Source organism: Leptonotus elevatus, chromosome 1 (assembly GCF_054856555.1).
Source record: "Leptonotus elevatus isolate MCC_2025b chromosome 1, RoL_Lele_1.0, whole genome shotgun sequence".
Lineage (NCBI taxonomy): Eukaryota > Metazoa > Chordata > Actinopteri > Syngnathiformes > Syngnathidae > Leptonotus > Leptonotus elevatus.
Window position 1 is genome coordinate 2,157,501 of NC_141239.1, and position 17,155 is coordinate 2,174,655.

The 17,155-nt window shown below is 39.6% G+C and overlaps 1 protein-coding gene across 1 annotated transcript in view; it reads right to left on the reverse strand.

Annotated features, from left to right (window-relative positions):
• The window catches only part of LOC147180305 (elongation factor 2b), a 21,603-nt gene extending 6,247 nt beyond the window's left edge, over positions 1–15,356 (reverse strand). Inside the window, exons 1-11 of the mRNA XM_086071058.1 lie at positions 15,246–15,356; positions 10,915–11,129; positions 8,336–8,517; positions 8,052–8,263; positions 6,430–6,608; positions 6,258–6,363; positions 5,929–6,181; positions 3,558–3,753; positions 3,342–3,465; positions 1,577–1,819; positions 1,147–1,500 (exon numbers count right to left, since the gene is read on the reverse strand). Coding sequence (XP_085927184.1) covers positions 1,147–1,500; positions 1,577–1,819; positions 3,342–3,465; positions 3,558–3,753; positions 5,929–6,181; positions 6,258–6,363; positions 6,430–6,608; positions 8,052–8,263; positions 8,336–8,517; positions 10,915–11,129; positions 15,246–15,248 — 2,067 coding nt within the window. The 5' untranslated portion in view covers positions 15,249–15,356. The remainder of the gene's footprint in view (positions 1–1,146; positions 1,501–1,576; positions 1,820–3,341; positions 3,466–3,557; positions 3,754–5,928; positions 6,182–6,257; positions 6,364–6,429; positions 6,609–8,051; positions 8,264–8,335; positions 8,518–10,914; positions 11,130–15,245) is intronic.
• Between the last annotated feature and the right edge of the window lie 1,799 nt (positions 15,357–17,155).

Here is a 17,155-nt window from a genome sequence, read left to right on the forward strand (position 1 = left end):
GGAGCGCTGTAGCTTCTTGCTAGCTAGCCCGCTAGCCTACAACCATAATGTGAGTTACACCTTCCAAACACTCAATATTGGAGTAATCCAAAAGTAATCCAGTTACATTACTTTAATATTATGGTACTTGGATTTCGTTACTAACAAAAAAAAATTTGCAGGTAACTTGTAACTGAAACGGATTACATTTTAAAAGTAACCCTCCCAACCCTGAACAAATGGCACAGTAAATTTCTACTTTGTAAAAATAGACGACGACATGATTAAATAAAATGTAGAGTTTTTTGAGAGAGAGAGTAAAATATGTGCGATAAAGCTGTACTGTAAAATATAAAAAAATATAAGATTTAGCCAGGGCATGCATGCGGACATGATTTCTGTCAGTATCAGCAAATCAAATGTAATACTTTTTAATGCCGTGTTTAATGCTACCTAAAACTAAGTTGCCATTTAATTATTGACGATTACACATTTAAATCGCCTGACGCCCTTAATTTTTTAATAATCTTTTCTATTAATTTTTTTAAATTATTAAACAAAATTAATAATCTTTTCTATCAAACAAAATATTTTAAATATTTTTTTAATCTTTTTTTTTAAATTTTATTTTTTATTTTTAATATATTTTTCTTCTTTTTTTAAATAATTGTAATTATTTATTTATTTATTTTTCTTTTTTTTAATCATTTGAATTATTTTTGTAAATAAGTTTAATTATAATTTTTGCAATCATCTTTTCTTTAAAAAAAATTCTAATTGTTATTTTGTTCATTTAAAAAAAAAATGTTATTAAAAAAAAATTAAATATATTTTTTACATTTTTAACCTTTTCTTTAACAAATAGTTAAAAAATTAAATAATATTTTCTTTACAAAAAAATGATTATTCAAAATTAGGGGCGTCCGGCGATTACATTTTTTAATCATAATTAATCGGATGACTTCTCAAGTTAACTCACGATTAATCACAAACTTTATATCTGTTCTAAATGTACAATAAAACATTTTTTTCTAGGTTAACAAAAGTGGCACTTTTTTTCAACTTATAGAAATAAAGTGAATTGTTGACATCTATAGCCGTCAATGGCAGTGAATTTAACGAATGCATTGATTGGACAATTCAACAATGAATGAATGAATAATCCACCTCTTTAGTGGCCCACTGGAACCCAGCCACCACGCTGTCCTTAATCTCGTTGAGGTACTGGACCCCCTTGGTGACGTCTATGAGCAAGTTGGGCCCGCTCCCGTCAGGCCCGAAGCACCAGATCTTCCTGGCTTCCGTCACCTCCCACTCGTACCTGTCGGCCAGGTAGCGGGCGCGAGCCTTGAGCTCCTGACGGGCCGCCACGTCGCCCTTCTCGATGTCTTCGGCCAGGCCGTCCGGGAAAGGGCGAGATTTCATGAAGAGGCGGTTGTGCTTGTTGGGAGACTTGGAGAGGCACATCTGGTCCGACTCCTCTGAAACGGTCTCCCGGTAGGACACAACCGGGTCCGATTTCTGGGAAATTGAAAAATAAAAAAGAAATAAATAGCAAAAAGTGAAAAAAAAGGAAGACATTTGCCATGTGTGTCACCTTGATCGGAATGCAGGCGTGGTCCTCCTCCAAGTCCTTGAGGCAGATCTCCAGGTGCAGCTCACCTGCGCCGGCGATGATGTGCTCCCCGGACTCTTCGATGATGCACTGCACCATGGGGTCCGACTTGGCCAGGCGCTTCAAACCCTCCACCAGCTTGGGCAGGTCGGCCGGGTTCTTGGCCTCCACGGCAACTCGGACCACGGGACTGACGCTGAACTTCATCACCCTCATGTTGTGGGCCTGCAAAAGGGGGGCACGACACGCTCGCTCGGCTCAAAACAACTGCTGAGTTTGGACTTCGGGGAGAAAGTGACGGCCGGATTGCCCGGATGAGGAGACGAGAGACGTTGCCATCGTTGGGACGGCGAATAATTTGAGCTGACAAAATTCATCCTTTAATCCACAAGTAATTCATGATCAAACTAGTCGACAGCTATTTTTATAATCGAGTAATCGTTTGGAGAGCATTTTTTATTTCAAATTGTCCAAAACCTATGTTTTCAGCATATCAACAGTAGCGCTGTTAAAATTAGTCGACAAGTAATCGATTATCAAGTTAATCGACAACTATTCGAATAATCGAGTAATCGTTTGGAGACGTTTTTTTTTTATTTAAAATTGTCTAAATCCTCTGGTTTTAGCATTTCAACAGTAAAGCTATCAAAATTAATCGATTAATCAACAAGTAATCGATTAACAAGTTAATTGACAACTATTTCAATAATCGAGTAATCGTTTGGAGCCATTTTTTATTTATTTAAAATTGTCCAAATCCTCTGGTTTCAGCATATCAACAGCGAAGCTATCAACAAGTAATCGATTATCAAGTTCATCGAAAACTATTTTAATGATCGAGTAATCGTTTGGAGCCATTTTTTAATTAAAAATTGTCCAAATCCTATGATTTCAGCATATCAACAGCGAAGCTATCAACAAGTAATCGATTATCAAGTTCATCGAAAACTATTTTAATGATCGAGTAATCGTTTGGAGCCATTTTTTTATTTAAAATTGTCCAAATCCTATGATTGCAGCATATCAACAGTCGCGCTGTCAAAATTAATTGACAAGTAATCGATTATCAAGTTAATCGACAACTATTTCAAAAATCAAGTAATCGTTTGGAGCCATTTCTTATTTAAAATTGTCCAAATCCTCTGGTTTCAGCATATCAACAGTAAAGCAATCAACAAGTAATTGATTAATCAATATCGTAATGAATTTTCGGATTTTTTTGGCAATCCCCAAAAAAATGTATGGTAATTTTCTGCCTTTCTTTTGTTGTTGGAAATTTTATAGCTACTATATGAAACAAAATTTCAGCCTTTTTTTTTTTTTTAATAAAAGTAAATAAAAATACTTTTTGGGCAATTTTGAGTACATTATATGGTATTTTTTTTGCTCTTTTTGGATGTTTTATGATCACTTTTGGGACATTTTTAGGTATTTATTTAAAATAAAATACTTTTATCTACCTTTTGTCTCTTTTTCTGACAACTTACAAATTTGGACTCTGACATTTTTTGAATATTTAATTCTACATTTAAAAAAAAATCGAAATCGTTAATTCAATCAGATAATATTTGATCTAAAAAAATTCAAATAAATATGTAAAAAATAATGTTTTTGTTTTTTTTGGCGCTCCACAGGGAGCCACTAAAAAGCCACCGACAGTTGAAGTCACCTAACAGGCTTCTTGAGCAGTGGAACAATCGAGTTTTTGCCACCCGCCAGTACGTGTGACCCGGAGGTGAAAAAGTACTTGTTCGAAAGTGGTGATGGTCCCCGTCTTCACCAGGAACTGGTCCACTCCAACAAGTCCTACGATGTTGCCACATGGAACATCTTCGATGGGCTCCACGTACCTGCCCATCATCAAGATGGTCCTGGATCAAAAAAACATTACGGACTTGGTGAGAAAATCTTGCGGCACATTTATTTATTTATTTACATTTCTTCTCATGTAAACGTGCTGAACCTTTGGATGGGCTTGATATAGAGATCTTCTTTCTTCCCGGGCGTGAAGTTGGGCCCCATGATGCGCACCTTCTGGCCGGTGGACACGCATCCAGAAAACACGCGGCCAAATGCGTAAAAGCGACCCTTGTCACTGGTCGGGACCATCTTGGAGATGTACATCATCAGCGGACCTTTGGGGTCGCAGTTCTTCACACCTGCAAAAACACAACAAGCTGTCACAAAACTCTTCACGTGCTTTCAGTTACAGATGGACCCATGCGGCTTTTTCAAGGCCGACACCGATTATTGGTAGTCCTGGTCGCCGATAACCGATATTTGGAACCGATATTCATTTTCACTATAAAGGAAAATATTGTAGGGATAGACCGATTATTAGATCGGCTGATTATTGGCGCCGATATTCAGCAAATTGATGAATATCGGCGCCGATACTTAGTAGTACTTTGATCTCCCACGGGACCCATGGCGGCCTCATCGTCTCCTGGGCCCTCGTACGATACGATACCGATTATTAGCAGTCAAGGACGCCGATAACCGATATTTGGAGTCAGTATTCATTGTCACTAAAAGGTCACATTTTGTAGGGATAGAACAATTATCGGCCGGGTTCCGATTATCGTCGCCGATATTCAGCATTTTGCCGAATATCGTCGCCGATGCTTTGATCTCCAACGGACCCATGGCGACCTCATCGTCTCCCAAGCCCTCGTACATTACCGATTATTAGCAGTCAAGGACGCCGATAACCGATATTTGGAGTCAGTATTCATTGTCACTAAAAGGTCACATTTTGTAGGAATAGAACGATTATTGGTCGGGTTCCGATTATCGGCGCCGATATTCAGCATTTTGCCGAATATCGTCGCCGATGCTTTGATCTCCAACGGACCCATGGCGACCTCATCGTCTCCCAGGCCCTCGTACATTACCGATTATTAGCAGTCAGATGCCGATAACCGATATTTGGAGTTAGTATTCATTGTCACTAAAAGGTCACATTTTGTAGGGATAGAACGATTATCGGTCGGATTCCGATTATCGGCGCCGATATTCAGCATTTTGCCGAATATCGTCGCCGATGCTTTGATCTCCAACGGACCCATGGCGACCTCATCGTCTCCCGGGCCCTCGTACATTACCGATTATTAGCAGTCAAGGACGCCGATAACCGATATTTGGAGTCAGTATTCATTGTCACTAAAAGGTCACATTTTGTAGGGATAGAACAATTATCGGCCGGGTTCCGATTATCGGCGCCGATATTCAGCATTTTGCCGAATATCGTCGCCGATGCTTTGATCTCCAACGGACCCATGGCGTCCTCATCGTCTCCCGGGCCCTCGTACATTACCGATTATTAGCAGTCACGGACGCCGACAACCGATATTTGGAGTCAGTATTCATTGTCACTAAAAAGTCCCATTTTGTAGGCATAGAACAATTATCGGTCGGGTTCCGATTATCGGCGCCGATATTCAGCATTTTGCCGAATATCGTCGCCGATGCTTTTATCTCCAACGGACCCATGGCATCCTCATCGTCTCCCGGGCCCTCGTACATTACCGATTATTAGCAGTCAAGGACGCCGATAACCGATATTTGGAGTCAGTATTCATTGTCACTAAAAGGTCACATTTTGTAGGGATAGAACAATTATCGGCCGGGTTCCGATTATCGGCGCCGATATTCAGCATTTTGCCGAATATCGTCGCCGATGCTTTGATCTCCAACGGACCCATGGCGTCCTCATCGTCTCCCGGGCCCTCGTACATTACCGATTATTAGCAGTCAAGGACGCCGATAACCGATATTTGGAGTCAGTATTCATTGTCACTAAAAGGTCACATTTTGTAGGGATAGAACAATTATCGGCCGGGTTCCGATTATCGTCGCCGATATTCAGCATTTTGCCGAATATCGTCGCCGATGCTTTGATCTCCAACGGACCCATGGCGACCTCATCGTCTCCCAAGCCCTCGTACATTACCGATTATTAGCAGTCAAGGACGCCGATAACCGATATTTGGAGTCAGTATTCATTGTCACTAAAAGGTCACATTTTGTAGGGATAGAACGATTATTGGTCGGGTTCCGATTATCGGCGCCGATATTCAGCATTTTGCCGAATATCGTCGCCGATGCTTTGATCTCCAACGGACCCATGGCGACCTCATCGTCTCCCGGGCCCTCGTACATTACCGATTATTAGCAGTCAGATGCCGATAACCGATATTTGGAGTTAGTATTCATTGTCACTAAAAGGTCACATTTTGTAGGGATAGAACGATTATCGGTCGGATTCCGATTATCGGCGCCGATATTCAGCATTTTGCCGAATATCGTCGCCGATGCTTTGATCTCCAACGGACCCATGGCGACCTCATCGTCTCCCGGGCCCTCGTAGAGCAGCTCGCAGCGGTACTTCTGAGCGGTGACGGGCGAGGGCAGGTGGATGGTGATCATCTGCAGCAGCGCTTCGCCGGCAGGCAGCCATCGGCGCATCACCGCCTTCAGCAGCGGCTTGCCTTCCTTTTCTTTGTCCTCCGAATCCAGCTTGATGTCCAGCTTCTCGATCAGTTTGGCCGTCTCGTCCTTCTTGAAGTTCATGATGGCGTCGAACACCTGGCGGGGACACAAATCGAACCCGCGGTCGGCACGGCAATCGGAACCGCGCGTCGTTTAAAGGAGGCGGCCTCACTTTAAAGATGGGGTCCAAAATAAACTGGCAAAAGGAGCGAGGATATTTTTGCCCATCGGGTCCCAACGCGGTCTTGCTGAACTTGCCGGTGCTCGGATCGACGTACCTGCAAGTGACGCACGATGATGAGCGAAAAGGAAAGGTTCGCCGGCGCCTTTTTTTTTTTTTTTACCTGTCGCCCCACAGCCGCTTCATCATGTCTTCCACTTTCTTACACCTGTCGGCCGCACTCATCTGAGCTTCTCCTTTGGCGACGAACTTGGCCACGTACATGTCGGCAAACTGCTTGAGCGTGAACGCCCAGCCGTGCAGGCCGGAACCGAAGCCCACGGTGCCGACCACCGGGTCGATCTGACCACAAGAAGACACGCCTTTTTTTAGGGGGGGGCGGAGCTACATGACATTTATTTTCATTGATTTGATATTTGGGATTTTATAATTACACTTTGCAGTTTTCAAATCCAAAAATAATCATCCAAGCTAAGCTACGAAATGTACTTAACGGTGCTGTTACTTTACAGTAATCAAGTAATTACTTCAGTGAGAGTAAAAATTATGTGAAAAAAAAAAAAGACGACTTAAGTATGCAGTAACTGGTGAGTAATTTCGGAGCTATTTATTCTTGAAATAGTGCATAAAAATATCAAATAGGAGTATGCAAATTTTAAATTGTCCGCATTGTAGTAGAAAAATAAAAAATTAACTACAATTGTCTATTTTTTTTTATGTTTATAAAACGACATTGAAATTTGACAGGTCAACACTAAGATCTCATTTCTACAATTTCTAATCTTTCTCTAATTTCAAATCTCTCCCTCTCTCTCTCTGCCCACTATCTCCCCCTCTTTCCCTCCCTCTCTCTCTCTCCTACCCCCACTAAGTCCCCCTTTTTCTCGCCCTCTCTCTCGCTCTGTCCTCCACTATCTCCCCCTCTCCCTCTGTTTCCCTCTCTTTCCCCCCCACTATGTCCCCCTCTTTCTCCCCCCCTCTCCCCCATTATCTCCCCCTCTCCCTTCCCCTTTCTTACTGTCTCTCCCACCCCCACTATCTCCCCCTTTCTCTCTCCCTCTCTGTCTTCCCTTTCCCCCCTCGCCCCCTCTCTCAAACTCGCTCTCTCTCCCCTCTCTCCATCGCTACCTCCTCTCCCCCCACTATCTCTCCATCCCCCCCCTCTCTCTCCCTCTCTATCCCTCATTCTCTCTCTCTCTCTCTCTCTCATTCTTCCTCTCACCCTCCCCCACTATCTCCCTCCTCTCCCCCCACTCTCTCTCTCCATCCCTCCCCCCTCTCTCTTTTCCCCATTATCTCCCCCTTTCTCTCCCCCACTATCTCCCTCTCTATCCCTCATTCTCTCTCTCTCTCTCATTCTTCCTCTCACCCTCCCCCACTATCTCCCTCCTCTCTCCTTCACTATCTCTCACCCCCCCCCCCTCTGTCTCTCCCTCCCTCCCTCCACCTCTCCTTTCCTTCCCCCCCCCATCTCCCTCTGTCTCTGTCTCTCGGGCTGGCCCGGTACGTGACCCGCTGTATGCAAATATTTGTAGTCACTATTTCCTTTCTTTTTCCTTCATTAGCACGCAGTATTTGTCATCGGAGTAATCCAAAACGAACGAAAAGTAATCCATCGCCATTACTTTAACGTTCCATCCATCTTTCTTGCAGGATGAAATGTCGTCAGACGTAAATGAACGTTCGACCTTTTTAAGATGGAAAAAGCAGACATGGCTAAACATCAGGACCCGAGCCAGCGAGCGTCCGGCGCCGGCGCAAAAACGATGTTGCGGCCCACCTTACCAGGATGTCGCCCATGGGCCCGCCCTCGTCCTCCCCGTAGGTGGAGATGATGACGTTGACGTTCTCTATGATGCGCTGGAAGGTCCCGTAGAGCTCGTCCGTCTCCAGCTGAAGCTCCAGCAAGGCCCGGTCCATTTTGTTCATCATCAGAACCGGCTTGATGCGCTCAGCGATGGCCTGCCGCAGGACCGTCTCCGTCTGCACGCACACGCCTGCGACGGCATACGAGCGGCGTGAGGAGGTTCGAGCGCGGGGGCGGGCGGGGCCGGTTGAAGGAGACTAACCCGAGACGCAGTCCACCACCACCAAGGCTCCGTCGGTGACCCTGAGGGCCGCCGTCACCTCGGATGAGAAGTCGACGTGACCCGGAGAATCGATGAGGTTGATGAGGAAGCCGGTTCCGTCCTTGCACTGCTTGATGAAGGCCAAGTCGTCGTCCTCCAGCTCGTAGTATAAGGAGATGGCCCTGCAGCCGCCGCGCCAGCGGAAAACGCAATCGTTAGGTTGCGGAACGATTGGCGGCGCCGATATTCACCATTTGGACCAATATCGGCCATTTTGAACTTGAACTTGAACTTTGGATATTTTTGAAATTTGGGAAAACTTTTTTTTTACTGTTGTAAAAACAAACAAACGATAGGGAGATATTGACTAACTCCAATATTTTATAAACCAAATAAAAGTTGCTCAATAAACATATGCTGAAAAAAAAATAAAAAAAATAATTAAGAGCTGGAGTTTGTATTTTTTTTTTACCAATATCGGCCATTTTGAAGAATCACGCGACCGATAATAGATCCGTTTTAAAATGCGTTCATTTCAAGGAACGCATTATTTCCGTTTTCAAAGATGCTGCTGACGCTGGGAACTCTCAATTCTATCTACAATTTATTTTTAAACTTTGGATATTTTTGAAATTTGGGAAAACTTTTTTTTTACTGTTGTAAAAACAAACAAACAAACAAACAATAAGGAGATATTGACTAACTCCAATATTTTATAAACCAAATAAAAGTTGCTCAATAAACATATGCTGAAAATAAAATAAAAAAAATAATTAAGAGCTGGAGTTTGTATTTTTTTTGACCAATATCGGCCATTTTGAAGAATCACGCGACCGATAATAGATCCGTTTTAAAATGCGTTCATTTCAAGGAACGCATTATTTCCGTTTTCAAAGATGCTGCTGACGCTGGGAACTCTCAATTCTATCTACAATTTTTAAACTTTGGATATTTTTGAAATTTGGGAAAACTTTTTTTTACTGTTGTAAAAACAAACAAACGATAGGGAGATATTGACTAACTCCAATATTTTATAAACCAAATAAAAGTTGCTCAATAAACATATGCTGAAAAAAAATTATTAAAAGCTGGAGTTTGTATTTTTTTTTTTTATGCCAATATTTACTCTTTTAGTGAAAATGAATATCGGCTCCAAATATCGGTTATCGCCATCCTTGACTACTAATAATCAGTATCAGCCCTGAAAAAAGCATATTGGTCTATCTGCAGTAAAAATGACATTAATCAGTTTCAGCCTCCCCCCCCCAAAAAATACCAAAATTGTGAGGGAGGTTTTAGGCAGGTCAGGCATTTTTTTTAAAATCGTAATTAATCACATGACTTCAATAGTGAACTCACGATTAATCACAAATTTTATATCTGTTTTAAATGTACAATAAAAGTTTTCATACTCTTGTTAACATAAAAGTGAGTACTATAAAAAAAACAAGTGTTATGATTTGTGTTGAGGTCATTTTTTATGCCATCTTCTTTTGTGACAGCTCGGTGCATTTTTCTTTTCATATTACGAGCTTTCTCATCTTTAACATCAAGTAACTTGTGAAATTCTGCACATTTTTAAAATTGTAAAATACAACTTGACGCCAGTCTCCACAAATATATGCAATATTGTTTAATTTATTACTGCGAAATGTTGACCCGGGCGTGTCTGCTGCGTTGCGACTGGAATTGCCCCAGTACAGGCTTTCCAGGTAAAGGGCGCTCATTTTTAAAAAAAAAAAAAATAGCGGTGTTAAGGGAACTTCAAATTAACTCAAAATGAACGCACTCATTTTAAAATGAAGAAAAATAGCACTTCAGAGGCGGCAAATCCAAGTCCAGACAGTAAAAACTCTGCTTTAGCCCCTGATGCTAGCTAGCTAGCTAGCTCCCTAGCGGGTGTTGAGTTATTAACATTGTTTTTCAGTTTCAATTTATATTTTAGCCGTTTTTGGAGTCATTTAGTTATAGCTCAATGAATAGTATGGTCTATTGTATTCTTATCTGTCTCACTCTCCTGAGAAAAGAAGGGAGTGTAGTCTGGTACCGGTCTCAGTCGGAAGAGGGGAGGGACAGGCTGATGCATTATTGTTTTTCTCTAATCTGATTTCTACCTATGGGAACTTGCTGAACTTGCTGATGGGAGGAGACTTTTCGTATTCACCCACTTTTCAATAAATAATGATGTGCCGGAGGAGAAAGACACACAATCTGAACAGAACACGGTTTGAGTGTCGTCAGTTTTTGTCATCAGAAGCTTCTGTTTTAATGATACCTTTGCAAAGGGACTTCTTCACCAGAATCTCACCATTCAGTTAATTGAACACGCAAAGAGTACAATACAAATATTGTCTACTCTAACACGGGTAAACAAGCACAATGGGAGCTAGCTAGGGCGCTAGCTAGCTAGCTAGCTAGCACCTGGGGCTAGCTAAAGTGTAACTGTGGCAGTGTTTTTACTTTCTGGACCCGTATTTGCCAGTCTTGCTATATTCCACATACACGAGGTGAACCACGACAATATCGCCGCGACGTTGACTTTATTTTTTGTGTTTCCTCCAGAACTGGAGGGCACCTACGTGGATTTGATGGTGATGCAGCGCTCTTGCTCGTCTTTGCGCGTGTCCGTGAAGCGAGTCTCTCCGGCGCGGGACGAGGCGATGATGCCCGCCTTGGACACCAGCGAGTCGGTCAGCGTGGACTTGCCGTGGTCCACGTGGGCGATCACCGACATGTTCCTGATGTTGGACTTCTTGTCCATGATGGTTCGGATCTGGTCCACCGTGAAGTTCACCTGGTGGGGCGCGCGGACACATTCCTTGCGTTGACTTAAAAAATGGACGGCGCGCGTTTCAATCTCTCATCTTTTCATTCGTGTCCGCTCGGTCGCCAAAAAAAAGTGTTCCGAGTTGAGTTATAAAAAGAAAGTCATTTGGAAACTGAATCTATCAGGCTGGCAATGACGACGAAGTCGGAACTTAGTTTACTGGCTGCAGACTTTTGCTGTGTGAACAATTATTAGTCAATGTTAACAGAAAAAAATTAATTCACCCAATTTTAACCATTATATGTAAACTTCACAAAAACATGGATTTTCAAAGTCAGAGAATATGCCTGAGGCCATCATTAATTATGACCCGCCACCTTATACAGTACTCGTTTTTTTTTAAATATTTTTTTATACTGCATTTATTATTTTTGTTGCAGGTCAGAAAAATGCATAACAAATATATTACTCTCATTACAAACAAGTTTTGGGTTTACTTGAAACTAAGCTTACGTAACATTAAAAGGCACATTTAAAAAAAAATAATGGTAGTAAATAATTTCCAGTTTGATCAACTTATTTCAAGTTCCTTGTGAAATTTCAAGTCAGAGAGATTAAAAATATCACAGTAGGTTGGACCACATAGTAAGTCTTTACTGTTCACTATGATGCACACGGCTGCTTTTAGTTACAGTATTAAGGTCTCATTTATGCAAAATTATTTTTTTTAAAATAGGGGTGTCAGGCGATAATTTTTTTTAATCGTAATTAATCGCATGAGTTCAATAGTTGACTCATTATTAATCGCAAATTTTATATCTGTTCTAAATGTACAATTAAATATTTTTTCTAAGTTTTCAGAATCTTGTTAACATAAAAGTGGATTTTTTTTTAATGATATAGAAATATGGCTGCCATTTTTTAGTCATTGATACAGTAATATAATAATTCAGAAAATGGAGTTAAAATTAAAAAGACGTACTGTACTGTAAAAAAACGAGTGTGATATTGATTTGCGTTGGGTCATTTTTCTGCCACTAGATGGCATAATTGCATTTGTAAGACGTTGGAGACAGCTCAGTGCATCTTGCTGTTCATATGAAGAGCGATCTAATGTTTAACATCGAGTAACTTGTGAAACTCTGCACGTTTTTAAAATTGTAAAATGCAACTTGACCCCATTCTCCACAAATATATGCATTATTATTAAATGTATTACTGCTAAATTTTGACATGGATGATTTTCCCAGTACAGGCTTTGCAGTTAAGGGGCGGTCATTATTAATCACGCGTTAAAAAAAAAAATGAGTGGGAGGGGAAATAACTGCTCAATTTGGACATTTTCACTTAGGGGTGTACTCACTTTTGTTCCAAGGGGTTTAACTAATTGCAGTTTTTTTGAGTTATTATGAGGGAACAATACATTTACATTGTTATATGAACTGTACACTGACTACTTTTCATTGTGTCAAAGTCTTATTTTTTCAGTGCTGTACCATGAAGACTTTTAATATTTGCAAAAATATGTGAGGGGTGTACTAACCTTTGTGTGTGATATATATATATATATATATATATATATATATATATAAATATATATATATATATAAAAAAATATATATATATATATATATCTAAAAAAAAAAATAATATATATATATATATAAAAAAAATATATATATATATATATATATTAAAAAAAATAATATATATATATATATATATATATATAACATATTTTCACAATTGCACAATGTAATGTTAAACTATCTATTGCAACTTTTTGTTTACAAAAGGTAATAATGTTCAGTTCTGATAGCCAGATGGCAATGCAATAATCTGCGTTTAAGTCATTCACTGCCATAAATTCATAAAAAAAAATATTATTAAAAATGAGGGGTAAGAGGCAATGAATTAAAAAAACAAATTGTAATTAATCGCATGACTTCACTCGTTAACTCACGATTAATCACAAATTTGATATCTGTTCTAAATGTACAATAAAAAAATTATAGGTTTTCATACTCTTGTAAACAAAAGTGGAAAAAATGTTAAACTAATAGAAATAGTTCAAAAAGATTTTCATGCACGCCAGATCCACCGAATCTCATACACAATCTGCTTCCTCCTCAGGTCATTGAATCGGTGGAGGCTGGCTGGTGTCTGCGGATCTCACGCGGCCTCGTCTGTCCTTCCTTCCTTTTCTCAGTCTCTCCTTCGGTCTCTTGAGGTCTCCCTGATTTTTTGGGGGATTTGTTGGAATTTAGATGTTTCTGGGGTTGGGGAAGAATTCTGGTGGGTGGCCCGGTGGGTGGTGTCTGGTCGGTGCTGGATTTCACTTTTCTTTGTTTTCTTTGGTCCTTCCTCGGGTCTCCTGACGGCGGTGTTGGGTTTAGGTGAACGGTATGGGATTTTTTCTTTTTGGTGAGCTAACAACTACACGCACGCACGCACGCACATACACATACTCACCCACATACAAAAATAAATAAAAAAAATTAAAAAACAAAAAGCAATGATGATGACATTACCGAATGAACAATACTGAGCTCTTTAGAAAGAACAAAAATAGTTCAAATGAATTTTTGACGTTTATAGCCGTCAACGGCAGTGAATGAATTAAAAAAAGAAAAAATATAAAAAATTTGGGGCGTCAGGTGATTCAAGTTTTTAATCATAATTAATCGCATAATTTTAGTAGTTAACTCGCAATTGACTACAAATTTTATGTGTTCTAAATGTACAATAAAAAATTCTAGGTTTTCATACTCTTGTTAACAAAAGTAGAAAAAAAAAAGTTAAACTAATTGAAATAGTTCAAATGAATTTTTGACGTTTATAGCCGTCAACGGCAGTGAATGAATTAAAAAAAGAAAGAAAATATAAAAAATTTGGGGCGTCAGGTGATTCAAGTTTTTAATCGTAATTAATTGCATAACTTTAGTAGTTAACTCGCAATTGATTACAAATTTGATGTGTTCTAAATGTACAATAAAAAATTCTAGGTTTTCGTACTCTTGTTAACAAAAGTAGAAAAAAAAAAGTTTAACTAGTTGAAACAGTACAAATCAATTTTTGGCGTTTATAGCCGTCAATGGCAGTGAATTAGTTCATTGTAGTTTGCAAGGTGGTCTAAAGGTGGTTAGCACAACTGCCTCACAGTTCTGAGGTTCGGGGTTTGAATCTGGGTTCTTGCAGTTTGGTTGGCATGCTCTCTGGATTTTCTGCGGGCAACTAGAATCGCCTCGTTATCATCTTAAAACAGTTTAATTGCTGTTCAATTACATTGTCATTGTTTTCAAAAATGATTGTGATATCTTATTGTTCAAATGAAATTGTGCAATTTTCGTATATTTATATTTGAGCACAAATCAAACAAAGTAAGACGGACACTCATTTACTTTAGCATGTAAAATGACGTCATGGGCCTGCCATGGCCCTTGGGCCTCGTGTTTGGTAACTTGTTAACAATGACAATGAACAGAAGAGTGAACAACTTGAGTTTCAATCAACATTTGGCACAATTCCTCCTTTGCAAGTGTATCGTATGACGTAGAAAGTAAACACATACATGTAGTAAGCGACGTCCTTGTTTGGACCACAACGCACGAACTTTATTTTAGTCTGCCTGCCGCGAGGAAAGTCTCATTTCAAAATACGCTGAAATTAAATGCGCAGTTACGCGCGACGTCCTGCATTTATTGCAACCGTCTCGTTCTATTTTAATCACGTTATGTTATGAAACGCGAGCGATCCCGAGTTGCCGTTTCGTAAACATGTTCGCAACTTTGATATGACGCTCTGCTGCGACATTAAAAATAATAATAAGAAGAATGCTTTGCTATGGACGTCAGTGAGGAAAGTAGGCCGAGGGCACAGCCTAGCATCGTTTTTGTGTGCTTTTTCTTCATTACTTTATATATTAAATGACTGGATCCAACACACGAGCGCGCATACCATCACGCATCGTCATCCAAGTCCGCCACACACACACACATGTCAATATATGCGCTTGTTGCGTCCATACAACAGCGACGTAGAAAATATATTAAAAAAAATTTTTTTTTAAATCTTAGCGACTGAAAAGCCACGACAGATCGTTCGGCGCGTACATCAAGACAACACGAGTCGACACAGACTCACCATTTTTGACAATGCGTGTGTCTTCGTCACACGTTGTTGCTGCGGAACGCCGAAGTGGGAAAGTGCGTGCGGTGACGCCGCAGTTACGACAGGCTGCCGTGAGGCCGCTCGAGCAGCAGAGGGCGCTGCTGCGCTTATCTGCCGGAAGATTTTCTCATGGAAAAGGAAGTCGTACGCGGAACTAAAAGATAAACGACGGTGCAACTTTTTGGTTTTTGCTCCATTTTTATAAGTAGAAATGAAAAGGCGATGCTTCTTGTGTACACAACAGGCGCATTTCTCTACAAATAGTGTTCCATAAATTTGTCTAAATCTGTTTTAAGTGAGCCGCTTCTCTGCTGAGTTATTCCGTCCACCTCACAGATGTGTCATAACAAAATGCTGATTGGACGTCTTGGTTTGTTGTACAGGTGTTCCGTAGGTTATAGATGCTAAAAGTGCACTTTTACAGTATTTGAGAGGTTCAGATCCATCTGGAGCAATTACAAAAACATAAAGCATTTCAATAAAATACGCCATGCATTTCCTTGACTTCCTTCCCTTCCCCCATTCAAAATGAATGGAAATGCAATTTATCTTCTACAGCAACAACAACATCTTTTGCAATGTGGTTTTAAATAATAGCATATTAAACTCCTGTATTTTATAAAAGCAAACAGCAATTACACATTTGACCACAAAATGTCATTTTTGAAGAAACTTTTGAGAATGCTGGAATATCTGAATAAAAACATGGAATCATGTGGAATGAAATGGAAGGATGTTGAATTATATTGAAATAGATGGAATGCTATTGGATAATATGGAGTGATGTGGAATAATGGTGAAAAAATGTACAATAAGTTGGTTGAAAAAATGGAATGTACAAATTACTCCCAAGATGACTTTTAATGAGATTAATATTATAAATATAGAATGGGAATCAGTTATACTGAGTGTGTCATTGGGAATTAATGGGACAATTTTTGGTGAAAATTTTTGAATTGTTTTGAGAAAAAAAAAAAAAGAGTAATTTTTGGAATGAAAAAAATAATAGCCTGCATGATGTGATTTTATATATATATATATATATATAAAGTTGGAACGGTGAGAATTGGTCGAGGAATGTTGAAGAAGCACATCAAAAAAGTGAGGAGGATAAAACATAATTAAGTTCAATGGTGAAAAATGACGTCTGAAAGCCTGACAAAGAGAATGTAAAGATTTTAACACTGCGCATCATGATTTCATGCTTTACTGTCCATTGACATTGTGCTCTTTGGCCACTAGAGGGCAGTATAATGCAGAAATTCATAAACAAAGAAGCGTTTCACAACTGCGCCACCCTAGTAAACGGCATTATTATTATTATTATTAATAATAATATTAATAATAATAATGCTGCAGTAGCAGACCTCCTCCAGGTGAGGGCAGAGCATGACAAAGCAATGGTGGGATGAAAAAAGATTTGCAGAAGCAGAGATGAAGCTTCTTATCCGTTAAGCAGAAATGAAAACAGTAAAAAAAACAAAAAAAAACGTGAGGGCACACAATTGAATCTCACATAAAGTGATGTACTCATACATACTGTATGAAGAAGTCTTTATTGGCCAAGACTTAAAAGCTATAAATATAAAAAAAAAAAAAAATATATATATATATATATATATATATATACATACACACACACACACAAAATATAATATTACTGCAAATGAAACAATCTAGGGAGATAACCAAAAATGAATTGTTGTCGTTGAAATGTTTGAATGCGTAACAAGGTCGTGACAGGTGACACTTAAGTTAGAAAAGTAACAAACATTCCCATTTGTAACTCTGCTCAATGCAAGAAAAACCCTGACACGTGCAACTATGATAGTGTTCCAGATTAATATTTGTCCATGAAGTCTCCTTATCTGATTGTTATTAAC